Below are 27,836 nucleotides of genomic sequence, written 5' to 3' on the forward strand. Positions count from 1 at the left end.
GAAGGCTTACAGTTAAATACTTTATAAACAGTCAGAACCTAAGACCATTCCAAATGCTCCCAGGAAAGCCCACCCCAGAAGCCCTCAAATGGAAGCCTGGGTGTGATCTCAGCTTTCAGCAATGCATTCAGTTACGGAAACCTCCCAGGCTTCCTTTCTTACAAATCGTCATCATCAAAGGTCTCAGTGCATCTCAGCATCACTGTCTCATCATCGAGTGGGATGGTTGCTTCCTGCAAAACACCAGGGTGGAAGAAATTAAGGGGAGAGTGAGAACATTTTCTACCTGAACTGTCCAGTCCAGCTTATAACCTATTTTGAGTGTCCCACCCATCATCCCTAGACCAACCACTCTTGCACCCTCCTTTCACAAAGCTATCTGACTTTCTATTCCAAACCCCTTTCTCTTTGATCTTTGGTTACCAATTTCTGGAAGAAAACAAGAGTTTCAAGAAGGAAGGCCCCATCCTCATTTCACCCAACCTTCTTGAGGAAACCATTTCTTCTATGGTAACCCTACAAAGTATTTTGGGACTTTCTCTAATGGGACACCAGAATAGGAAAAGCTCTTAAGCTTTATCCCCCATGGTAAAACTTCAGGCTCAAAATAGTCCACTGCAAAGAGTTTGGGTTTGATTGTGTCTGTAGGTCAATTAGCAGTCCTGTCCTCTGTCCTCTGACTGGAGTGTACCACTAACCCTAGTCACCCATCTCTCCAAGGTGTGCCCAATGGTCTCATGGCTGATGGGGATCACAAGGCGTGGATTATTCAAGGGAAATCCCTCTTCACTGCTAAAGAAACATTGAGCACATGTCCTACTGATGGTGCGGGCATCTTAAGTGAATGCCCAGGTTAAAAATAAAAAGTATTACTGGTCCTTCCCCTAGTGCAGCTGCCAGCAAGGCTGAAAAACTACTTCCAAGTCCCCAATAAAGGAGATTCAGTTGGAAAAGGAATTATTTGTATCCATTCATGTAAGAAGGAAAAGTACTAGGTTTCACCCTCTGGAGGCATTAGCAGAAGCTTGAAAGAAGAGGGATTTAGGGTGCTCAAGATGAGGTCAGGAGGCCTAGTCCTTTGGGAAGGGGGAAAAAATCAAGAGTTAAAAAAATAAAGAACAAACAAAAACCCAGCTTATAATGTACCAATTTTGAATCTCTGAGTAAACACCTGATTTAAATTTTATTCAAAGCGCCCTGTGCACTCTAGAGTGCTATAGGGCCCTAAGAAGATGGACAGCTCTGGAAATTATAAGTAGGAGTTTGTGAGCTGAAACCATAGCTCACACCAATAGATCCTTAGTAAATGGCAAGTATTTATGTAAATTAAGTCACACTGACTCATATGGCGAAAGCCTATGGGAATCGGAAACTAAAAATGATAAAGTAGAGAGCTTTTTGTTCTCATGGGTAAGGAAGAATACGGAGGCAATTTAAAGCTGTTCTCTCTCTTGTCAGTTTTGGGTAGAGAAAGGGCTGGGAGCCTGAAATTCTAAAAAGGCACACTGAGGCTGTCTTTTTTACCTTGCTCCAATAACCTGCAGAAGCTGTGCTTGAGACAAGAAGTAATTTGCTGCTGAGGGAGAAGCAGGAGAAGGTCCCAAACCAGCAAAAAATCTTTTTGCTCCCAGCTAAGAATTCTGGGGGAGGAGATGAAAAAAATTATGATTCAAGAGAAAGGTACCAAATTATACCTTAGTGGTACTGGATTAAAAGGAAAATCTTGCTATATAAAACACATCTTTAAAACTAATGGCTAGGGGCATCTAGATAGCACAGTGCATAGAGCTCCAGCCTTGGAGTCAGGAGGACCTGAGTTCAAATGTGGCCTCAGACACTTGACACTTAACTAGCTGTGTGACCCTGGGCAAGTCACTTAACCCCAATTGCCTCATCAAAAAGCAAAAACAAAAAAAACTAAAAAACTGGTGATCATTTAGATTAGGCTGTTTTAGTGAAGAATTACATTTTTAAAAATAAAGGTTGGGATATCTATGACTCTTAATAAGTCCCTGAGGGTTTAGCCAGAGAAGCCCTATCTATTATCCAAATCCCACGGAAAACACTAATAGGTTGAGACTAGAGTTTTGACCTTTTGACAAAAGGTTCACTGCCACCTAATCCCTAAATTTCAAGTTCAGTTTTTTTTACCAAGGACAAGACTTAATCCCACCCTCACCCCACCCCCAAAATCTGATCGTGTTCTAAGATGTCAGCAAATTTCGCATAAATCTTCACAAAATGTCTCGCCATCCCACCCACAACTGGGGTGAGGGAGGACAATCACAGTGATTTTTTCTCTTCACAGTCAGATTATCACAGGCCTGGTTATGCCGAGAAAGTAGAGATTTGACGTTATTGGGCAGCTTGTAAGTAAATAACTTTTCTCTGCTTTTGGTTTTTATGATGAAGTTCAACTGGTGTCTCAGACTACTCACCAGAAGGTCTCTGAAGATTATGAAACTGTTCTGTCCTTGTGAGTGATGTTAAAAAAAAAAAGACTTTCTTGCCTTAGAAAGCATTCTCTCAGTTTTCTCTTAATAGTTTTCAGTTCCATAGGAGAGCACATGACTTAAGTCACCTCCAAATGGAAACAGGCCAAATGCAATGAAAATGAATGCCTAATGGCTCCTTTTTGATGTGACCAGGAAAATGTCATTCAATAATTCAACATTTATTCAGCTCTTACTATGTACAAGATATTTGTCCTGAAAAACTCCCATTAAATAGGAATTTAATTCCTGGACCCTTAGATGAAAAGGCTAGTGGGCTATCATCTGAGCTACTTAGAAATTCAAGCAGATGAAATACAGTGAAAAATCCCTTTCCCCCATCGAGGAGAGAAGCAAGGGGGCAGAGATCTATCTGCTCTGCTCTCTGTCCTACCTGTGGCAACTGTGTGTTAGCACAGAAAAGGCCCTTTAAGAAACTGATGATCTGCACATAGAGATGATTGTTTTCCTCTGGATTTTCTGAGCTGCAGCCTGCAAACACTGAACTGACAATGGAAATAAAAAGAACATTTAACTCCCAGATTTTTTTTTAACCTTTCCCTGGGTGCATTTGGATATTTCTGCTGAGCCGCTGGTAGAATTCCCACACACAGAGACTCCAGCTAAAGAAAGCTGTAGCACATACCCTGTATATGTATATGTACGTAGCACATACTCTGTAACCCACTCCCAGCAAAGCTCTATTGTGTCGCCTTAGTTCCTTCCTTTTAATCTCCCGTGATTTGAATCACAATTCTGGACTATTCTGGAGCTAGATTTGAGGTGTTCAGCACACATCACAAACAATGAGGACAGGAGTAAACTCCCCTTATTGTGGGGTTGGCCTCTTAGCCTCTCGGTGCCCTAGGCAGCTCTCAAAGGCTCCAAGGGACACGTCGCCAGGCTGCGATGGCAGGGTGAGTTTCCTCACTAGGAGCTACCCACAGCCATGAAATCACAAGTCTAGATTTAAAAAAAAAATCCTCATGATCAAATTTGTGATTCTGGGCCATCATCTCTAGACGGAAGAAAGGGAGAAAATACTTAGTTGCAGTATCTCCTCCCCTCATCCCATAAAGCAGTATCGTAGAATGTTGGTTTCATTCTTTAATGCTGTTCTTTTTACAGAACCAGCATGGTCTAATGACAACAGTGAGTGGATAGGGATTCAGAAGGCCTGGCTTTAAATCTTAGCTCTTCTGCTTGTTAGCAATTAACTTTAGGCAAGTTGCAAACTTTCTGAACCCCAGTGTTTCTTTGCCTGAAAAAAAAATGGGAGTAACATAGCATGACCAACCTCACAGGGCTGTTATCAGCTAGCATGCATAAAACCTTGTGTAAACTTTTGTGGTCATTCCTTCCTTTCAGTCACATTCAACTCTTTGTGACCCCATTTAGGGTTTTCTTGGCAAAGATACTAGAGTGGTTTGCCATTTCCTTCTGGAACTCGTTTAGCAGATGAGGGAACTGAGGCAAACAGGGTTAAGTGACCTGCCAACATCACATAGCTAGTAAGTGTCTGATGCCGGATTGGAACTCAGGAAGAGCAGTCTTCTTGCTCTATCCACTGTGCCACCTAGCTGCTCTCTCTGTAAACTTTATGTCACTCTAAACATGTCACTACTATTACCCAGAACCCATGTTCATTCATTCTGAAAGGGTCCCAGAGGGTAGAGAACGCTGGATTTTGAAGCTGAGGACCCAAGTTTGAATTCTGTCTCTGCCATTTTTCCGTGTGATCCTGGCCATGTCACTTAAGCTCTGTGGGCCTAAATTTTCTCATCTGTTAAAATAAAGGGGGGTTGGAATTGGACGAGGGCACCTCTAAGGTACCTTCCAACTCTAGGTATAGATAGGATCCCAATGAAGGCACCCATGCCATTTGGTGGGAAACAGTGGCACAGTGACCCAAGCAGAAGCCCAGTTCTATAATCATTTTGTCTCTCTGTCCTAAGGGAACAGAGAAATGTGCTGTCAGAAAAGAAGTCCCTGGCCAATCTTCAGAATAAAGCAACAGGCGGCGATTTCATCCGTGCAGCTGCTGAGGGTCTGAGGCAGCAGCATCCATCCTGAGATGACCTTTTAGTTTTTCTTTAACTTTATCTTGGGTCTTAAATGACCCTCTCCCCCACACCCCCACATCCCCTGCCCAAAGAAGGCTAGCAACTTTGAAGCAAACATTTTCTGTGTCACTGACTTGTCTTGGAGGGATAACAATTTATACTACATGCCTCCTTTTTCTCCCTCCCTCCCTAAAAAAAAAGTAAGTTTATTTCCATAAGGCGGTAACAATGTTAGCAGTAAACACAGACTATTTCTCTGCAATGCTATCCTTGGACTAAAGCAATATTGTATCAAGCAATTTTCTTTCCTTTGCTTTTTTTTTAAAAAAATTCCTTTTTATTCTTATGAATTTGATAAACAGAGCAATTTTCACTAACACAAAAAGGAATCTCTGCCTTGCAAACAGCAGGGAAAGATGTATAATTTTTTTTATTGTTCCTTTTTACCTTTATTTTTTAGAATGAACCCATCATACACAACTCACACCTTCCTTTCAAACTACAGGAGGAATGAGTCTGTTAAGACTACACATAACATTTGCACATTCAAGTAAACTGTGACCTTATTGCATCCCTTATACTTCCATCGATGTTTTTATCTCGATTCTCCTGGTCTTAGATGTCCATCGAGTTCTGGTCTGTCACAAATGGCACTCTTTCAGTTTGGTAACCTCTTTTTTTTTTAACCTATTCAGGTTTACACTCAGCTTTGCTGGGCAAAGCCCTACTGTTTTTTTAATGTAGGTAAAAGCTGCTAGGTGTTGGCGTTATCCTAAATACCATAGAGCTACATTTTTTTTCCTTCTTCTTCTTCATGTTCTCGGTATTGTATTTTCTCTTTTCAAGGAAGCTCGCAACTTGGCTAAGAATTTTCATCCTGGGATCTCTTCTTAGATTTCTTCTGATTCTTAAATTTCAAAGTCAAATTTTCTGTTCAGGTCTGGTCTTTTCCTCAAGTCTGAGAATCCTCTAATTCATTAAAGGACACACACACACTTTTGCTGTGTCAGGTGGGGGCCTGGGAGGGAACCATTCCTTCCTGATAAAGGATTCAGTTTACATCCTCCATGTTTTTAGGGACACATTCCTAAACCAAGTTCCTTGAGAATACCACCAGATGCTTTCTCAGATGCTTTCTTCAATAGGTTTTCAAAAGTAGAACAGGTCCCGAGGCTGGGTTCCGGCTCCTGCTCACTGATTTCTGCTCCTTGACTCTTGCATTCCTCTGAAGTCCACCACTTAAACAGCTTCAGGGCAAATCAGCTTGCGGTCTTCTTTTCTTCTTCATTCCCCTACTCTTCTCCTCCGGGGCCAACTCTGAATAGAATTCTGCCTCTTCCTGCATCGCTATTTATACTGCTCTTGACTCCTGCGGCAATGCGGGCCAGGCACCTGCCTTGGCCAGGCTTCCCCCACTCGCGCCTTGGCCACAGGTGCGCGTCTACCCTCCTGCCTTTGCGCTGCACGTGGGGTTTGCGGCAAGTGCCTTCCCACGTGTTTCTGCCCGCCGGTGGAGGTAGTTCAGCTCTTCGAATGCTGGGGGCATGCCTCAGTCCTAGTTATTTTTGGTAGGGCAAACACACAAGATAGGGGAGGGGATGGCTCTGGTTCCAATTAAAAAATAATTCTTAGGGGCAGCTAGGTGGTCCAGTGGATATTGCTCAGGCCTTGAGAGTCAGGAGGCCCAGAATTCAAATCCAGTCTCTCACCAGATACTTGACACTAGCTGTAATAACCCTGAACAAGCCACTTAACCAAAAAGGAAAAAAAAAGATTTTAACTTGTAATCTGAGTTATTTTAAATATATACACATCGACATCCATATTTCAATAATTGAAATGCATTTCAAATATTCAGATATCTCAATACAAAAAAATTAGGAAGTTGGGGTGTGTGGTGGAGTTGAGGTCTAACTAGAGGTTTAAGGGTGCTAGACTCCAAAGTGACAGGGAAGTCCTCACAAATGAATTCAACCCAAGCCTTCTTTCAGGCAAATACAAGATAGATTAAAAATCCACCATAGTGGCCAGACTCTTAAGGAATCGAAGCATTTGCATCAGTAATGCCAGTGGGCCAGATTTTAAGAATCTCATCAACTTGTACAATCTTAATAACATCTTAATAAATGTTCTATCTATCCATCATCTGTATCTCTATCATCTATCTATCGACCTATTTATCTGTCTACCCATCTATCATCTGTCTATCATTTCTCTGTCTGTTCATCTATATCTATCTATCTGTCTAACCATCTGTCATCTACCTATTTATCTCTCTACCACTTAGCACAGTGCCTAGCACATATTAAGTGCCTAACACTCATTTACTTAATAAGTGCTGTATCTATCTACTTAACATAGTGCCTAGCACATATCAAGCATGTAATAAATCTCTCTCTCTCTCTCTCTCTCTCTCTCTCTCTCTCTCTCTCTCTCATCTTCTCCACATCTCAGTCCTTTACTCATTTCTTATCCTTTGTTAAAAATTAAAACAGTAGCTGATACTAATAGGTGGCTTGACCCCAGAGGAAGGATGGTCACCAGATTTAGAAGAATGATGGAAAAATCAAGAGGCGGGCATTAAAAGGAGGCAGATTTAGGCTCAATTTGAGGAGGCTCTTCCTAACAATTAGGGCTACCTGAAAATACCGCATATGGTGGTGAGTTCCCTGCCAACTAGAGTGTAATGGGATGACTACTTGTCAGCCCTATGTAGAGATGATTCACACTTCAGATAAGGGTTGAAATAGATGAGGACTAGGTACCTTTTAATTCTGAGATTCTAGGATTTTAGACGTGTGCCTGACATTTGAACTCTACCCATGATGGCCAGTTTGGTTTTGACCCCTCTCTGTCTAAGCTGAAGGTGTGGGGGGGGGGCGGTGTGTGTGGGGATGAGATCCTGGGTTGTCTCAGGGCAAAGGCTAGAGAAGTGCGTGATTTTAACACTCTCCCAAGGCAGAACTGACTTAAATGGCCCAAGCCCTGCCACTGAATCCACTCGGGCTGATCCTGGAATCAGCGAGGTTCTCCGGGGCTCCTCCCCTCTGAGATCATCCCACACAACAGGCAGTTGCAGTGACAGGACAGTGACAGTGTGTGCCCTCCCATGGCTGAATGTTTTTGTCAGTTTGCTGTTGTTGTTTAGCTGTTTTCAGTTGTGGTTGACTCTTTATGATCCCATTTGTGGTTTTCTTGGCAAAGATACTGGGAGTGGTTTGCCATTTCCTTCTCTGGCTCATTTTATAGATGGGGAAACTGAGGCAAACAAGGTCAAGTGGCTTGCCTAGGGTCACACAGCTCTTAAGTGTCTGAGGCTGGATTTGAACTCAGGTCCTCCTGACTCTAGGGCTGGCACTCTATCCACTGTGCCAGGCAGCCGTCCAGTCAGCTTGTACACACAGGATAAAAGGCTGTCACTGGGTCATCTTCCTCAAGTCCTCTAAGTGTCTGCCTAGGTAACAAGGTGACACATTGGATAGAGTGATGGATTTGAAGAGAGGAAGACTTGAATTCAAATCCTGCCTTTGACACTTACTAATTCTGTGACCCTGGGCAAGCCATGTAACCTGCCTCAGTTTCCTCATCTGTAAAATGGGGATAATTGTACCTACTGGATAGGGTTGTTGTAATGATCAAATGAGAAAACCAGCAACATACTTCACAAACTTTAAAGCACTATATAAATGCTAGCTATTATTATCTTACCTGGGGCTGGTCGCACCTGTGGCCACGTCAAATGCATCTTCAAAAAGGATCTGTAAAGGGTTCACATTTTCTTATGTCAGAGGCAATAATCCATTTCTGGGCCCAATATGCTAGGGATTTCTAAAGCAAAATTCCCTGGTAATAAGATTTTCCTGGCTCATGCAGACATGCCCTAGAAGCTAGTTACATTCACATGGGGTCTATCCTATAAGGTCAGGGGGCAGAAGGGTAGGAGTGGAAACATGACTCCTTTGTTGGAAAGCTGACTAAATTATTCATTCCCGGCATTTAGCCCCAGGAGGTCAAAGACACAGAGAAAGGATCCATATGGGTTCAAAATATTCACAGTAACACTTTTTGTGCTACCAAGAACATGGGGAAAAGGTGTCTGCCCAGCAACTGGGGAATGAATGAATAATTTGTTCAGATTTTGAGTGGAATGACTTGTTATTATAGAGTATGAAACCACAAATATAAAGAATCCAGAGAAACTTCGAAAGCCTTGGATGAATGGATGCAGAAGGACATAAGCATAACCAAGAGAAGAATATGGAAGGGCCCCAATCATGTAAAGGAAAATAACACTTAAAAAAAACCCCTCTGGGGCAGCTAGGTGGCACAGCGGATAGAGCAGCGGCTCTGGAGTCAGGAGGCCCTGAGTTCAAATCCAGCTGCAGACACGTAACACACACTAGCTGTGTGACCCTGGGCAAGTCAGTTACCCCAGATTGCCTCATCAAAAAACCAAAACAAAACAAAAAACCCTCTATGTATGTATTGACTAACCTTGACTCCAGAGGTCTGACAATGAAGCATAACTTCCTCTTTTCAGCAGAGAGGTGAGGGACTACAGGTGCAGAATACCATATATACTCTTTGTTCTTTAGTCATTTCAGTCATGTCTAACTCTCCGTGACCCTATTTGGGGTTTCTTGGCAAAGACACTGGAGTGGTTTGCCATTTCCTTCTCCAGCTCATTTTATAGATGAGGAAACTGAGGCAGAGGTTTAAATGACTTGCCCAGGGTCACAGAGCTAGTAAGTGTCTGAGGCCAATTTTGAACACAGGAAGATAAATTTTCCTGACTTCAGGCCTGGTAGTCTATCCACTCTGCCACCTAGCTGCCCATATGCTTCTATTTCATTTATTTTTGTTTGTTTGTTTTTGTTTTTTTGGTGAGGCAATCGGGGTTAAGTGTCTTGCCTAGGGTCACATAGCTAGTAAGTATCATGTGTCTGAGGCTGGATTTGAACTCAGGTCCTCCTGACTCCAGAGCTGGTGCTCTATCCACTGTGCCACCTAGCTGCCCCTACTAATTTTTTTAAAAAAGAAATTAGTTTTTAAAAAATCCAAAGAGAGAACTGATTCCTTTCCCAACCCTGTTTGGTTAAAAATGTGCTATATTCCATGGAGGGTTTCCCTAATTCTGAGGTCTTGTTGAATCCTGGACTGGGAATCTTAGAACACATCCATCATCCTGGTTCTGCTATTGCTTTCTAGAACCAGTGCAATAGCCAGTTTCCTTAACTTTCCTGCCCTGGACTGAGCCCTTAGAATATATACTTCAAACACTGAGGATGAGGGAGAGCTGAAATATGGATGAGCACTGAAAAGGCAGAGTGAACTCTGGGGAGCTGACATGGGTATTTTTCACTTGGAAGGCAGGCAGATGCTGAGCACAAGGGGACATACGGGGGGCTGTATTCCATTTTGAGGGAGGGGAAATGATTGACTGGATAGCAGGGTTAACTATCTCAAGTGAGAAAGATCTGTTATGAGGCTGGGATACTACTAGAATCTGCCATGCCAACCAAGTTCCAGCCTAGGATAGTGATGTTTGCTCTTGACTAAGGCTTGGGATAGACATACCCAGAATAGGGAAAAGAATACAATCATTGACTGAAAAGAAATTCTAATTATTGGTGTCTGGAGCATACGTTACTTATGGGCAGCTAGGTGACACAGTGGATAGAGTGCTGGTCTGGAGTTAAGAAGACTCATATTTGTCAGTTCAAAATCTAGCTGTGTGACTCTGGCCAAGTCACTTCACCCTGTTTGCCTCAGTTTCCTCATCTGTAAAATGAGCTGGAGAAGGAAATAGCAAATCACTCCGGTACTTTTGCCAAGAAAACCCCAAATGGGGTCACAAAGAGTCAGGCATGACTGTAAAATGACTGAACCACAAAAGAGGATACTACCCTTTTCTTCTTCTTCTTCCTCCATTAAGGAGAAGCCACATTCTCAAAGAAATAGAAAGCACCAAAACTCAGTTGTGTGTTGTGTATGTGCGTGCACTGGGCCCATGCTTTGGGCACTGGAAATACTTGCAAACTAAGAATTCCATCTCCCTCCACCTCTAGTGATTTAAGAGGCAGACTAACATAATAGAAAGAGCATTGTCCTTGATGACAGAAGACCCGGGTTCAAGTCTAGACTGTAATACTATTAGCTGTGTGATAATGAGCAAGACACCCCGTCTTGAGCCTTTTTTGTTGGGGTTCAATCATTTCAGTCATTTTTGTCAAGCCCAACTCTTTGTGACCCCATTTGGGGTTTTCTTGCCAAAGACACTGGAGTGGTTTGCCATTTCTTTCTCCAACTCATTTTATAGATAAGGAAACTGAGGCAGCCTGGTAAGTGACTTTCCTAGGGTCACACAGCTACTAAGCATCTGAAGCCCAATTTGAAGTCAGGTCTTCCTTACTCCAGGCCTGACACTCTATTCACTGTTCCGCCTAGCTGCCCTTACTGAGCCTTCATTTTCTCGTCTGAATAATGGGGATGATGATACTTATTTTCCTTGTACCTCCACCTCCAAGGTGGTTGTAGCAAAGCACACTGTAAATTGTAAAGCACTATATAAAAGGGAACTATTTGATTTGCTATTTATTTATCTAATCCTTATTCTAGGCAATGTGGTACACCAGAGCCAGAAGACCTGAGTTCAAATCTACTGCTTACTCTCTGTGCCTTTGACCTCTCTCAGCCTCAGTTTCTTCATCTGTAAAACGAGGAGATGGCATTATGTGGCTCTAGGTCTATGGGCTTATTGTCGAGGGTTGCATCTGGGATCCTAATGTCTCAGGTCCCAACCCAAGAGATCTAACTCAGGATAACCCAAGTGCCTCTGATACTCACTAGCTCTATGACCACGTGAAAACCCCTTAACCTCTCTGAGACGTGGGCAACTCTCCAAGACTTATTTAGTAAGGTATTTGCACTGGAGGCTGGAGTCACTGTGTTATGCAAGAAAGTATGTACTAATACAACTTCATTAATGTATCTGAGGTCTGAATGGACTTTGTTTTCTCTTGTTTACTGGAAACTTTTCAATTGCTAAGACACAGCAGACATCTCCAAGGTGCATGGGATTCCGAGCTAGCAACTTCTTCTCTTTACTGGAAGGTTTGTTTGGCAGATTGGTCCAAGTAAACAAGACACCTGAGTGAACAGAGATGCACTCTAATTTACGCATGGTGTCAAATGCCACACTTGGCACAGGGCAGGCAATTATCAAGTGCTATTTTAAAAGGAGATAATGCCACATGCCTTATCTTACTAATCCTTATGCTAGGCCTTCGAGGAATGGAGTCTAATTTTCCCTCCTGCATGCATCTGTCCTGATCTCCCAGCTACTTAGAGACCTCACCACTCATTCCTCTTTCCCCTCAAACTTTCCCCTCTGTGTCTTCGAAGGATGATAATAAATACATATCCTGGCAAGTGGGGTACGTGGGGAGATGGTGAGGGATAAGGGGACAGAAGAATAAGCCCTGCATTCTGGAGCCATGAGTGTGCCCCTTCCCCAAATTCTATACCATCATTTAGGGACAAATTCATTCATTCGTGCATCTATCCATCCATCCAACCATTCAGTGATCATTTGTTAATTACATACTACGTTCTTGGCACTGTGCTAAGGACTGGAAGCTGTTATTGCGGTTGTGTCCAACTCTCCGTGACCCCATTTGGAATTTTCTGGGAAGAAATACTGGACTGGTTTGCCATTTCCTTCTCCAGCTCATTTTACAGATGAGAAAACTAAGGCAAACAGGCTGAAGTGACTTGCCCAGGGTCACACAGCTAGCAAGTATGTGAGGATAGATTTGAACTCAGGAAGATGAGTCTTCCTGCCTCCACCTACTCTATCCATCTATCTGCTCTAAGGACTGGAAATACAAAGCCAAAAAGAGTAAGAATTTCTGTCTTCAAGATGCTAACATTCAAATGGAGTGGGTAGGGGAAGACAGTATATACATAGACAGATAAACAAAAGCAAACTACAAGGTGCACAAAGACTTCTGGGACACCTTGTATACATACATACATACATACATACATACATACATACATACATACATACATATATACATATATATATACACACACATATGTGTGTGTGTGTGTGTGTATGAAGTAAATCAAGGTAACTTTAGAGGAGGGGAGTGTGAGGGAAAGCACTAATAACTGGGTAGGGAGGATTAGGATAGCCCTCATGTAGGAGGTATAGTGCCTGAACTGAGACCTGAAGAAGGTTAGGGATTCTCTTTTATTTTTTATTTTTAATCCTGGGTCTTCTTTGCCCACTCATGGGCCTGACCTCATCGCTGACTGGCATATTTTGACCTCCTTCATTTTCAGCTTGGGCTGGCTCACTTTTCCCTAGGCAGCCTGGGAGCCCCTGCCCCCAATTCCACCATATTTGAGGCCTTCCATTAACTGCCCGCAGGACCATTCAAATCTCATGTATTGTTATTCCTCCCCCTCCCCCATGTCAGCCCCATCACTCTATCTGCCACGTTGTTCACTCGGGTCTTTGTGCTTTTGTCCACATCATGAAATGACTTTCTGCTCTCTTCTCTGCCCTTCCATCTCCCATTGCTTCTTTCAAGTTCACCTCTTCCTGAAGGCCTTCCCTGATTACCACACTAAGAATCCCAGTACCGAACATCTCACTTGTGTGTGTGGGAGATCCCATGCTATCTTTCCATTGTGGGGGCCGATCCTGCTAAGGGAGGTCAGCTCGAGGCATCTCCCCACCTCTCACTGGGCCTTGACAGGCTGGAAAATCATGGGGAGTCAGAATCAAACTGGGACCTTCCCGAGTAGCTTGGAACCAAATGGTCCTCCCTGTCCTCACTGGTGGTGGGGTGATTCAGGTCCCCTGAATCTCCCTCTGGCCAGAAAAGCTGCTTATGAGACATCTCAGGACTACAGTGGCCATTTAGGAAGGCAGTAGTCTCCCCCTGAAGAGGCAGCTAGATGACTCAGTGGTTGGAGCGCTGGGCCTGGAGTCAGGAAGGCCTGAGTTCAAATCTGGCTTCAGACACTTATCAGCTGTGTGACCCTGGACAAGTCACTTAACTTCTGCTGCCTTAATCCACTGGAGAAGGAAATGGCATCTTGTATCTTGGTCAGGATCTTGGTCAAGAAAACCCCATTGGGAGGGGCAGCTAGGTGGTGCAGTGGATAGAGCACTAGCCTGGAAGTCAGGAGGACCTGAGTTCAAATCTGGCCTCAGACCAAGCACTTGACACTTACTAGCTTGTGATCTTGGGCAAGTCACTTAACCCCAATTGCCTAAAAAAACCAAAAACCAAAACCCATGGACAGTAGGGTCCACGAGGACATGAAGAGTCAGACCTCACTGAATGACTGAACAACAAACCTGACCCATGCCCTCCACCACTGTTGGGCCAATGGTTATTAGAGTTAACCTGAAGACTCAGACTCATCCTCTGAGTTCTCTCTTCTACAATCCCTGCCGGTAGTAGCTATAGCAGGGCATCTAGGTGGTTCAGTGATAGAGCACCGGGTCTGGAGTCAGGAAGATTCATCTTCCTGAGTTCAAATCAGGCTTCAGACACTTACTAGCTATGTGACCCTGGGCAAGTCACTCTTGCCTCAGTTTCTCTCTGCCAAGAAAACCCCAGATGGGGTGATAAAGAGTCAGACATGACTGAAAAAGACTGAACTGGTAGCTATAGAGGCCTCCTGTTCTAGTGAATAGAAGAGCTGCCCTTAGAACCATGAAAAATTGGCTTCAAGTCTTGCCTTTGACATATTCTGGCTCTGTGACCCTGTCTAGGACTCTTAATGTCATTTCTTTCCTTCTCCCCCTCCTCCTCCTCCCCCTCCTCCTCTTCCTTCTTCTTCTTTTTTTTGGTGATGCAATCAGAGTTGAGTGACTTGCCCAGGGTCACACAACTAGCGGACTCTTAATTTCTAAGTGGCCTGGGGCAGCTAGGTGGCGCCGTGGATAGAGCACCAACCCTGGAGTAAGGAGGACCTGAGTTCAAATCGGGCCTCAGACACACAACACTTAATAGCTGTGTGACTCTGGGCAAGTCACTTAACCCCAACTGCCTCACAAAAAAAATAAAATAAAACCCAAAACAATTTTGAAGTGGCCCAGGCAGTAGGAGTTTAAGAGTATAAAAGGTGCTGTTCTGCACTGCTCAAGGAAATCACCTAGAGTGCCCTATACAAACAAAATCATGGATGTAGTAAAAAAAAAAAGTTCTGGTGACCAACAAGTCAGCATTGTGGTAGTGCAAAGATAGCGGCTATGGTCCTAGTGACCTTCTTGACCCATTGAGGTCACCCTGGACAAGTTTTCTGGTCTCTTTCCCTATGTACAGAAAAGGGCACCTCTTCTGGACCTACCTCTGTCTCTCCCAAAAGACCCACTTACCTCCTCTGGGGTGGAGACCAGAAATCCACTGGCCCCTTGGCTGCCGCCTCCACTGTCCTTCACACTGCCCTCGGCAGCACACACAGGCTCCCGGCTTGGAGCCTCTGCATTTACAAAGCCACTTTGTCTCTGAGCACAGGCCTGGAGAATGCTTCCTCTCTTCTCTTCTGGAAGCTCTTGCCACAGATGGGAGATGGCTGTAGAGACGATGGGCAGGACCACCTGTTCAGGGGAGATAACTCCATTCTGGATCAGAAGGTCCACTGTCTGCTTGTAGAAATAGAGGTATCTAGAAGAGAAGAAGGCCAGGGGTGGGAGGAGAGAGGTGGTCACTAGGGGGCCCTGTAAGAAGCCACTTGTCCAAGGCGCTGCTACCCCCCTTCTTTTATTCTCATGCCCACGTTTCATTGAGGTGTGACTGTTTCACAGATTCTCAGAGTGGAAAGAGACGTTAGCCAACCGGGGAAGGGATGGTCAGAATCCAGTGTCTGCACCAGAGCAGAAATCTCTTTTAAAATATCCTCTAACAAATGGTCATGCATTCCAAAAGAGCCAAAATGCTACCCACTTTCTGACAGAGGGGTGATGGGCTCACAAGGCCGACTGAGATACTCATTCTTGGACATGGCCAATGAGGGAATTTGCTTTACTTGACTAGGCCTATTTGTTACAAGAGATTGATTGATTTTTGCTGTTCATTGTGGGGAGAGAGAAAATAAATGCTTATTAACGAAAAATAATTTTAACAACACCCCTGCTTTAACAACATTACCGCAGGGCAGTGGATACAGGAAGTGGTAGCAGGATTAATTCTCTCTATTAGACAGCTGGGAAGACTGAAGCAGAGAGTAATGAAATCACTCAACCCAGATCATTAACTGAATCCTGAGTAGGGTTGGGAATAAGGTCTCAAAAGTGGCCTGCCATTTGACATTAGACCTAGCTTTGTCCTAGATCTTAGGATTTTCTACTGATGGGGTGGGGATGAGTGAGGAGGAACGGTTCCTTTTAGATCATACCATTTTGACACCCTTCTTGCTCATGCGGTCCTTTAGTTTTTCTGCTCCAGCCCTAAAGGCTAAAGCAGGACATCCCTGGGACATTCAGTAGGCCTGGCCTGGCTGCGAATGAGCATGGTGAGAGGCCTGTACCAGCTCTGGGTTTATTTCCTGGTTTGTAAATGAGGAACATCCCGATTTGCTCCTGAGGAAGGAACATTGTTGTGAAGTGCTCTAGGGGCCTTTTGGAGAACACCATGGATGACTCCCTCAATCACCATGATTATAAACTCCATGAGGGCAGGGACTTCATCTAACATAAGTATTCTCTGACCTCCATCTGTAACGTCCCATAGACTAGTCTTACTTATTTCATCTCCATATATCAACGAAAAGATTCTTTTTTAAAAAAAGTTTTTTATTCAAAGAAAAGATTCTTAACAACCAAAGTCGATCGAATAAGGCAGTGGCTATCTCCTCCCCACTCAAGATCTTCAAGAGGAGGCTGTCTGACCTCTGGTCACACATGGGGTACAGGAAGGATTCCTACAATAGTTGGAGGTTGGACTAGATGACCCCTGAGTTCCTTTATGATTCTGAGGTGCTATGGTACTATAAACCGATAACCCCATGGTCCCTCTGCCAATTCTAAAATTCTATGTTTCTATGGATGCTACAACTGCAGAGACCTCAAGAAACAGAAATGAATCTTTGTAAGGGACCTTGGAAAGGCAGGGGAATCTGGACTCTCAGCCATGGACCCTAAGCTTGGCTTGGTAGTGACTTTACTCTGTGCTTTGATGATATAGTGAATGAAGTATTGGACTTGGAGTCCAAGTATGTGAATTCTACACACTTATGAGCTGTGTGACCCTGGGCAAGTCACTTAACTCTTAGCCATAGTTTTCTCATCTGCAAAATTGGGATAATAATATCTAATTCATAAAGTTGTTGTGAAGATGAAATGAGATACTGTGTCAAATGTTTCATGAAACTTAAAGTACTATATAAATGTTAGCTATTATTATAATTAATTCTCTCTCAATAAAATGGAGCTAGGGAGTGAGAGATGAAGAGTTGCTTTATGTCTTTTATGTTATGTCAGGCTCAGTATAAGACCTATGCACCTCATATGCAAGATAAGGCTCACATAATAATCTTCAAAGATGCCTATCAGCCAGGTCCTGGCTGAGTAGAGAGGCTTATTAGTGAATAGGCATTGAGGGACAGATTTGCTAAGGCAATTAGGTGGTATAGTGGAGGTAGGTAGATGGTACAGTAGATCCAACACCGGGCCTGGAGTCAGGAAATCCTGACCTCAGACACTTTACTAGTTATGTGATGTTAGGCATTGATTGATGATACCATAACTGATGAGAGTCAATTACGCTCTTGTTTGACTCAGTTTCCTCAGTTGTAAAATAAGGCTGATAATAGCACCTTTGTAACATGCTTAACATAGTATCTGGAACATAGCAGATTCTACATAAATGCTAGCTATTATTTAGTATAGTGGATGGTATATTGGGTTTGGAGTGAAGACCTAAGGTTCAAATCTGAACTATGTAAATAATGCTACCATTAACCTGGGATGAAAGGACCCCTTCATTACATAACGGATTCTGTCTTGCCCATGAGCACCTCCAGCAACTAGTTCTATGGTGTATTATTTCCAAGTAAATGTCAACTGCCTTGAACAGCCCATAGACTTTGTTTCTGAGCATGGAAAATACCCAAAGACTGTTTAAAAGCATCGTATTGGTGCCCTCCGCTGGCCAAGTTCTACCCTGATGCTTTGCACATCATGACTAACTTCTCTGCCTGGGAGAAGGGATGATGCGGAGGTCTGCCTCTCCATATCACCAGATAGGTCATAAGATCATACATCATAAACTCAGAGCTGAAAGGGATTTTAGAGGCAGGCCATGGAGTCCAACTCCCTCATTTTTTCTTCCTCTCTCTTTTATTATTTTAATTTATTATGTTAACAACCTCCAAATAGAATGGACATTTGTATAAACACAGAAGAACAGAGAAAGAGTATTTGCTGTGTCTATTATACACAGCTTGCTTTTCTATTTAAAGGATAAGATACAATCAACCTATAATGGATCTCATTGGCTGTCTGGGGAATCCTGTGGACCCCTTCTCAGAATAATTTTAAAGGTATTAAATAAAATGAATAGGTTTACAAAGAAAACCAATTTATACTAAAATAGTTATATATGTATAGGCAGTACATATATGTACATGTATATATGTGTGTATAGATAGATAGATATAGATTTAGATAAAGGTTACAGATTCAGAACCTCTGCTTTTAGGGGTAGTTGTGAAAACTATGAGGCCCACAATAAGCCACTTCACCAACCAGACAACTCGTCTAGGTCAATGCCTTTTTGCTGACTGAGCCCAGTAGTGCTACATCCTGCACTCAGCATCTCTGGCTGGTCCCCAGAGGGCCTGGCTCTTTCTTTCTTCCTCCAATGGAGCAATTCAAACTAAAGATCCAGCCTCAGGACCCTTATCTCTCTCTGTCTCTCTTTTTCTCTCTGTCTGTCTTTATCTGTCTGTCTGTCTGTCTGTCTCTCTCTCTCTCTCACACACACACACACACACACACACACACACACACACACACACACAAAATACTATTACAACATCACCACCCATTGCCAAGTAGGCTGTCACTTGCATACCGTTCAAATTCCATCAAGTCAGGAGAGGAGTGAGAGAGTTCACCCCTTCTCTCCTCTTCTTCCTCCTCCACAACTTCTCTGTCAAACTCTTGAATCAGATACCAGACTGCTGAACCGTTCTCTCCCATGGCTTCTGATGTCATGCTGGGGAAAGAGACAAAGGCACACGTTTGATGGGCAACATCTCTAGCATCTGTCCCTCCCTCCCTCTCCTTTCTACTTTCATTTCTACTCCTTGGGGTAGTTCAGGCCCTTGGACTACTTGGACTAATTCAACTGCACCACTGACTTGGACTACAGTAATGATTTAATAAATCTTCCTTCCTGTATTTTCTCTTCCTACTCTATACCACTAGACTCATCTTCTTCATGCACACACCTGCTCATTTCACTTTTTGGATGAAAAGTAGCACTCTACTGCCAACTGTATAAAGTTCAGATTCCAGGGTCTGCCTACCATCTACTCCTCCCTACATTTCTAGCTTTATCCTATATTACCTCCACCACCACCACCCTCACCCTGGCCCCTACCTTTCCTCAGCCCATATACTCTATGCTCAAGTCAGACTAAATGACTTGCTCTTCTTTCCTGCACAGGTCTCATACTTACCCATTTCTGTGTTTTTATTTCCATTGCTCCTCAGGGCTGGAACAGTCTTCCTTACATCTCTGCATTTGCTTTAAATTCCTATCTATGCGTTAAAGCTCAATTCAAAAGCCACCTCCTCCAGGAAATCTTCCCGGGTCCCCTAAGTTGTTATTCAACTGTTTCAGTCATGTCTGACTCTTCATGGCTCCATTTGGGGGTTTTCTTGGCAAAGATACTGGAGTGGTTTTCCATTTCCTTCTCCAGATCATTTTACAGATGAGGAACTGAAGTAAACAGGGTTAAGTGACTTGCCCAAGGTCATATAGCTAGTGAGTGTCTGAGGCCAGATTTGAACTCAGGAAGATGAGTCTTCCAGACCCCAGGCTTGGCGCTCTATCCATTGCACCACCTAGCTCCCCTAAGTTAGTAATGAATGATCTTTCCCCCATCCCCAGACCTCATCAGACACTTTGTTTGCATCCCATTTATTCACTATTTTATATTAATCAATTGATACACACTTAAGTGCCCAGGATTGTGCCAAGCGTAGAGAATTCGAAGACAAAAGTGAAAAAATCCCTGCCCTCATAGAATTTACATTTCACTGGAGATACAACATGTCCATAAGTATATGTGAGATAAATAGAAGGTAATTTCCGAGGGGAAGGCACTAGCAGCTGGGGGAAGGGGGAAGTCTTCTGCAGAAGAAAATGGTCCTTGTGCCATCTTGAAGGAAGCTAGGAATTCTGAGATGCAGAAGTAAGAGGGAGCGTATCCCCGGTATGAAGAAGGGCCATGGATATGGAAGATGACAGTAAGGGGGCCATTTTGGTTGGGCCATAGTGTCCAAGAAGGGGAATCATGTGTACCAAGGTTATTTGGGTATGTAATACCCTCTTGCTAGACTATAAGTCCCTTGAGGCAGAGATCTAACTTTAGCATCTCTTCCAGAATCTAGCACAATGCTCAGCATGCAGTCGGTGCTTCAGAAATATTTGCAGAATGTCCTAAAACTTTGTGAGTCTACAATGCCTTACCTGTGATTGTTGGAGTACATCCTGGCATACTCTTCTTTGACCTCCTCTAAAGTGGATGCATTTCCATCCTCCAGGTTGAAGGATTCTATTGGCAGGAAGAGTGGAAGGAGTTGGAGAGAGATGTCACTGTCCAGACAAGAAGCCTGACACACCACAGTTCAATCCTAAGGAAATTCAGAGGACAGTTTCCTCTTCTAGACATTAGGGGAACCAGGGGAGAGAGAGAGGAAGACTTGCAAAACCAGCAATGAGAATGCAAAGAATTAAAAAAGACAAGAAACATGTAGGATCATAGAGCTGGAAAGGGGCCTTTGGGATCTCCTAACTCATCCCCAGTCTATCTAAAGATCCTCTTCATCCTCCTCTTCCTTCTCCTCCTCCTCCCACTGGTTGACAAGAGACTCCAGAGTGATCATTTGGCCCTTCAGCCATATCCAGCTGTCCTGCCCCAGAGGGCTGCCAAGGACCTCAGATCAGGCTGCTCACCTTTGTCTCTCATTTAATGAAACTCTAACCCATCTCTCCAGACCTAAACCCCAACTGATTGAGAAACACGGCCAGGTTTGACCCCAGAGGGAGAGAAGGGGCACATGGTACCCACTTACCTTTCATCTTCAGCAAATTATCCAATGTTTGCTCCAGTTCCTGAATGTAATTCTTCGCCTTACATAAAACCTGCCACTGAACACAAAGGCAAAGCTGAAGACCCCCTCCCTGACCACTCTGAGCAGGTGTGTGTTGCTAGAGGCAGAGAGGGCCATCTCTGTGGACCCTTATTTCCCACTCCAGCCAGTCAGTCACAATCTTTGGGCCATTTTGGTGCAAGTAATAGGAATGGGTAAGACTACTGAGCCCAAATTCAACTATAAGGATTTAAGACTTTAAAAGAGTTCATGTAAATGGGTTTTATATGAAATACCAAAATACTTGGGTAAGCTGAGATCAGCAAAATGTTACTTGCGTGTTTTTAGTGTTTTGTTAAAATGCCAAGCTGAGATCAGCAACTTAAATGTTGATGCTTACACAGTGGCTATAACTCTGCCCCTATAGATTTTTAACCATTTCAAACCTGTCTGGCAACTATAATGAGATGATAGCTTTAGAGCTGGAAGGTACCTCAGAGTTGAGCTAGTCCAGTAGTTCTTAGCCTGGGGTCCATGATTTTATTTTCTTTAATATTCTGATAACTATTTCAAGTTTTCTTTGTAATCCTTTATTTCATGCATCTTAAAGCATTATTTTAAGAAGGGGGGGGTCCCAAAGGTTTCACTGGACTTCCAAAAGGGTCCACAGCAGAAAAAAGGTTGATAGCCCCTGATATAGTCCAACTGAAGCCCCAAAAAGTGAAGTGAGCCCCAGGGAACACCCGCTAATAAGTGACAGTGCCAGTGCATGGATCTGGGTCCTCTGATTACAATTCCAACTCTTTGTCCTAGCCCATAGTACTTTGTCATAGATGTTACCAGGAAGATGCCTCTTAGCTTGGTAAAGGCAGAGTTATAAAAAGCAAACAAACAAACCATTTGATGGTGTATTCAATGCAGCCAGTGCTAAATCTGTTTGGTTTGAATTATGGTGTAGGTAATTTCTTCAAGAATGGCCTAGAAGCGACCTGTAGGCAGGGTATTATGGCTCATGCTTTTTTTTTTTTATCATGGAATACAGTCATCCCTTCCACATTGAGACTTCCCTCACTGTGGTTTTGATATATCACAGGTCAGTGTAAGAAACTGAATGGGAATGTTTTGGGGAGTTTTGTGGAAGCTGCAGGCAATATGCAGAGGCCAACAGATGACAGAGCCTATGACCAAAGACTTAATCCAAATTTTCAATAAGGTACTGTAAACACCCCAAAAAAGAAAAAGAAAAAATTCAGACTTCTCTGGTACAAAGAGACCACCAAAAATTTTTGCATGGATTTTCCAGATCGCATGTGTACTGCTTCCCTAACCTCCTCCATGTGGAAACATAACTGTACTTAGCACAGTGGTATGGGCATACTCCTTCACTGACTGATTGGTTGCCTGGCTAAGCAATTCTACCCACTACTTTTAGATAGAAGATTTCCCAAAACAGGAGATGACCTAGTTTGAATATCAGTGTTCAGGATGCCTCCAATCAATGTACGTAGGCAAACAAGTAGCAGAACTAGATTTGGCTTACCTGGAACAATGCGCTACCAGCTATCATTACAATCCACCATACAAATAATGGTTAGCTGGAGAGCAGGGACTCTGCTAGGATTCATCTTTGTACCCCTTTCTGCCATGCCCTAAGCTGGCATTTCATAAATGTTTGTTACATTTTATTAGCATTGCAGTTCATCTAATAACTCATTAAAAGAGCCACCACTGCAACAGGCACCATTTCCACTTGCATTGTCACCTTTAACCCTGAATTGGTGAGCCCAGAAATTTTCCTCTTGGCTTTTTTCCCCCCAAAGCGTGAAAAGTTAGAAAAGGGCAGACACAATTTAAACTTCTGAAATTCTTATTCCACCAAGCGAGGCAGCACAGATGGTTTCTTTATCACATTCCACCTCACTTACATATTGCATCTGGTAGGAGTTAAGTTTGCAATTTTAGATGAACTCACACACTAATTGGACACACCATAGGGAGTGCTCAGATCAAAGCAGTAGCCAAGGAGCTCTGATCAACCCAAAAGACAAGGGAGAAGGACCAGAGACAGTACAATAGAAAACGTTTCCCATTTAACACAATCCACCTTAGCACCAACAGTCTACTCAAAACAGAGGCACACTTAATATCGCTCCAAGCAACACTATGTCCCTATAACGCCAGAAATCATGCCGGATTTGTAGTCAGAGGATAGAATTCCTGCATGACCTTGGACCAGCAACATAATCAATTCAGGCCTCAATTTCTTCATCTGCAAAAACTGAGGGGTTTGAATAGATAGTCTCTGAGGTTCCTTTCAGCTCTCAACCTATAATCCTATATGCACTAAAGGAACCCAGTGTCTCAAAACTATAGGGGAAAGTAAGCAGAAAGAATAGGGTTCTTGTCTGTGAATGCCTTCATTGTTTAGAATGATTTATCATCCTTTAAAGATTGTGAAGAAGATCATGTAAAATCCTCTCCTTTCTGTTCTACTTCCATATGAAAGTGTACGTTGTACCTGATGTTTGTTAAAATCAGAATTTTTTTAAAAAATTGCAAAAAAGTTAAGTTCAGAATTTTTTAAAGTTTGCAAATCACTTTACATACATTCCCTTTCTTTTCCTCATAACAACCCTATGAAGTAAGTGTTATTGTTGTCTCCATTTTATAGATGGGAAGATGAGGCTTAGGAAGGTTAAATTAATTGTCCTGGGTCACCCAACTAGTAAATGTCTAAAGCAAGGGGTCTACCTGACTCCAAGTCCAGCACTCCAGCTACTATACCACACTGCCTGTCTCTACTGGTCCTAAATGACAAGTCACCACGCTATTTAGCACCCTCTGCACATTGAAGGAAAAGTCTGAATTATAGCGTCTTTCAACGTAGATAAACATTCTACTTTAGGTCTTTTAGCCCTATAAGTTAATGTAGCAAAATGCTTCCTTGATAGCAGAAAGACACAATTCAGGACTGTTCCTTTCCGGATAACCACAACTTTTGATGCATGGGGAGATAACTTTTAATAAAGTACTGTTCTGATCTATGGGCAGCTAGGTGACACAGAGGATAGAGGGCCTGGAGTCAGGAAGATCTGAGTTGAGATTCAGCCTCAGACACTTACTAGCTGTGTGACTCTGGGCAAGTCACTTAACCCTGTTTGTATCAGTCTCCTCATCTGTAAAATGAGCTGGAGAAGGAAATGGCAAACCATTCCAATATCTTTGCCAAGACCCATGAGTCATGGGCTACAAAGAGTCAGACAGGACTGAAATGACTGAATAACAACAATTCTGTTCTAACTTCCTGCTATGGAAGTGACCCTAAGTTTTCAAAAGTTCTTCTTGAGGAGGGAGGGCCCTCTCTGACAACCCCAACCCAAGTAGAAAGACTTCAAGTGCAGACCCTGCAATGGGTGGGCATACCTTTTGTCTGAAGTCCAGTCTCACTGAGTTAACAGCCACCATCTATTTTAAGATAGCCATCTGTACCCGTGGAACCTTCCATTCAAATCAAGTCGATAGGCATCTAGTAACAGCCCACTTACATGCAAGGCAAAAGGCAGGTGAATGGAGTAGACAGAGGTTTGCCTTTAGAATCAGTAAGACCTGGATTTGAGCTGTATCTGAGACACCAGCTGTGTGACCCTGGACAAGTCACTTAATCTTGGTGCCCGAGGCAACTCTCCAGAAATCCCAGGCAACACTACAGTCCCCAACAGTGATGAAATTCCACATGCGGCCCCAAAAGAAACAAACCAAACCAAAAATCTCGGTGACTCTAAGTCTCTTAAGGTACAGAGGAAAGCAGCCCCTGGCCTCTTGGAGCTTACATTCTACTTGGAGGAAAGAAAGAATCCCAGGGATAACTTGTGCTTTTTGGATTGTTCTGGAAATGTATCGGCCAGACGTTTAGAAGCTTCAGCACCTTCTCCCTAACGAGGTGGTGAACCTCGCCAGGACCAGGATTTCCCATTCTTTTGTATCCTCTGGGCAGCTAAGAGGTGGTTCCAACACCAGAGAGCAATGACTATAGATGATTGACTCTTTGACTGTTCAGGCAGGATTGTGGTGGTTTTGGTTTTTTGTTTGTTTGCTGTTGTTCGGTTTTGGTTTTGCTAAGACCAGTGAGTATGGCGGTCACACAGAGAACCTAAAGACCAAGAGTGGCTTCTCCCAGAGGGAGGCTCCTTTCTCACAACCTAAGATAAATTAATGGTAATAGCTAGCATTTATAGGGGCAGCAAGGTGGCGCCATAGTGCATAGAGTGCCAGGCCTGAAGTCAGGAAGACTCATGTTCCTGAGTTCAAATCTGGCCTCAGACACTTAGTGTGCTGTGTGACCCTGAACAAGTCACTTATCCCTGTCTGCCTCAGTTTTTTATCTGTAAAATAAGCTGGAGAAGGAAATGGCAAACCACTCCAGTATCTTTAACGAGAAAACTCCAAATGGGGTCCTGAAGAGTTGGACACAATTGAAGTGACTGAATAACAACAAAAAGCATTTATAGGGGGCCTTAAGGTTTGCAGAGTACTTTATATGTATTATCTCATTTGATCCTCACACGGAGGTAGGTACCATTATCACCCCCATTTTAAAGATGAAGAAACTGAGGTTGAGAGATAGTAAGTGACTTGCCAAATGCCAAACAGCTAAGTAAGTGTTTACAAAGTCTGTTGAGATCACAATTAACAAAAAATTACCACTGGCAGAGGTATTATTTTACCATCTGCACTACAATACAGCGGTCTTGGGCTCAGAAAGGACCTTTGGGGTCACTGAGTCTAACCTGGACCCAGACAAGAATCCCCTTTACACCATACCTGACGAGGGGCCATCTGGACTTTGGCTGAAGCCCCCTAATGAGGGCAGTGGTGAGAAACACCAAACCCTACCCCTTCCGACCCCTGCCTCCTGGGGGCAGCTCGTGGCACTCCTGGCAGATAGCTCCAATTGATAGAGAACTTTCCCTTATGTGGAGCCTAAATCTACCTCTCTTCTGTGTCATCCCAATACTTCTAGTTCTGTCCTCTGGAGCTAACAAGTCTAATTCCCTTTCCTCCATGTTGCCCTTCAAACACCTGCCAGACAGCTCTGGGCAAAGGTACAGTGAGAAGCGGGTGTCTGGCCTCCAAGATGTTACAGCTGTATTATGAAGTAAAGCAAGTGGGACGGAGTTTCATGATTAATCTATGAGAGTCATAGCTGGTTTGAGGAAGGAAATGGAGTCATCTCCCTGCTCTAGATGTCTGTCAAACCAGAAGACTCAAGTTGAAATGGTCCTATGTCAGAAAGGCTTCCTGCTTCTCCACGTGTGCACACAGACAGGGATGCTTTACACACATGGGCACATAGATCTATGGCAATGTGCCAGCTTGATGATCACGACCAGTCAGTTAATTAGGGGGCTAAAGCCCACTCCACTCTACTTCCCTTACATATTTCTGGCAGGACGGGGATGATGTAGTCAGAAGCAATTGAAACGTGGAAGGCTCCTGTACAACAACCCCGTCCCCCTGCCCCGGCACACTCAGATTCCCTGTTGTCTGATGCATCCCAGCAGGTTCCTCTAGGGTCCCTTTTCCCTACTATGTTTCCTTGCCAACCCCTCTACCTCTATTGCATTTTCAGGTGAGGAAGAGATGAGCTCATCGATTCAACTTTAGATCTGGAAGAGACCTTAGAGGTCACCTAAAGCTTTTTTAAAGATGAGGAAAGGCCAGCTTGATGGTGCCGTAGTGCATAGAGCACCAGGTCTGGAGTTAAGAAGACTCATCTTTGTAAGTTCAAATCTGGCCTCAGACACTAGCTGTGTGACCCTGGGCAAGTCACTTAATCCTACTGGCCCCAGTTTTCTCATCTATAAAATGAACTAGCCAGCAAACCACTCCAGCATCTCTTCGAGAAAACCCCAAATGTGGTCATGGAGAGTTGGATATGACTGAAAAAATGACTGAACAACAATAAAAATGAGGAAACTGAGACCCAGAGCAGTTAGGTGACTTGTCCTACATCATACAGGTAGCAAGCATCAGAGGTATGATTTGAACCTAAGCCCCCGACACAAAATCCATGCTCCTTTTATTGTCCCAGGCTTCCTTCCTCATCCCAAAGAACGTTGGGATCCCTGATCTATATCCACTCAAGGAGATACATATGCCAGCTTGTTATTTCCCCTCCCCCTGGAGCCACTCACCCCTCCCTCCCCATACCTTTGGTGCTGTACTATTAGACTGAGAAAAAACCGTTCTCCTAAGGCTGTTGAAGAGTCCGGCCAGCGTCGCCCGGCGCCGGGCCTGAGACAAGCGTCTGCGCACCACTCGGGGCTCTAACTCCTGCAGCTGGTCTATGAGTCTGGGAGTCACTCTGACATGGCGTGCTGTAGTCTCCAGATGCGTCCATTAAAAGCTGCAATGGAATATTAAGCCTTTTGCCCTAAATAAATAAATGCATGAGAGAGAGAGAGAGAGGCTGGATGGAAGCAAAGTACCCCCACACCCACACTCATTATCCACGTAAGGCCCTGACAGAAATATATATCACACAGCATCCCAAACCAGCAGCTGGGTTGACAGTCAGAGGTTCCCACTGAGTCACAGAACAAGAATGCCAGGGAGCCAGGTGGAGTCTGACTCCTTAAGTTCTTGATGTAGTTGATGTGGTCAACGGAGTGGCCTTGCAGGCCAAGCCCCATCCTTACATCCTAATTTCTAAGACACAATGCAAACTCCTCAGCGCGGCATTTCAAGCCCTCTACAATCTGGCTGGAGCCTCTTCCCAGACCTTTTTCATTCTATCCCCTTTCCTGCAGAGTTATTTTCCATCACACTAACCTACTTCTGCTCTTTCCCAACTCTAACATCAGCCTGGGGTCCATTCCCTCCTGCCACTGCCTTGTAGAATTCAAGCCTCAGTTCAGACACCTTCTACTAGGA

General features: G+C 43.7%; 1 protein-coding gene across 1 annotated transcript; it reads right to left on the bottom strand.

Annotated features, from left to right (window-relative positions):
• STRA8 (stimulated by retinoic acid 8) lies at positions 1 to 27,595 on the bottom strand. Its single transcript, XM_021002325.2, has 9 exons — positions 27,491 to 27,595; positions 27,114 to 27,287; positions 20,886 to 20,961; positions 20,281 to 20,365; positions 18,655 to 18,798; positions 14,958 to 15,246; positions 8,264 to 8,313; positions 2,887 to 2,998; positions 1 to 233 (listed from the first exon to the last, which is right to left on the bottom strand). The coding sequence occupies exons 1-9, from the start codon at positions 27,593 to 27,595 to the stop codon at positions 159 to 161; spliced, it is 1,110 nt and encodes a 369-aa protein (XP_020857984.2). The 3' UTR covers positions 1 to 158.
• Between the last annotated feature and the right edge of the window lie 241 nt (positions 27,596 to 27,836).

Source organism: Phascolarctos cinereus, unplaced genomic scaffold, assembly GCF_003287225.1.
Source record: "Phascolarctos cinereus isolate Bilbo 61053 unplaced genomic scaffold, phaCin_HiC Scaffold_1;HRSCAF=81, whole genome shotgun sequence".
Taxonomy (NCBI): Eukaryota; Metazoa; Chordata; class Mammalia; order Diprotodontia; family Phascolarctidae; genus Phascolarctos; species Phascolarctos cinereus.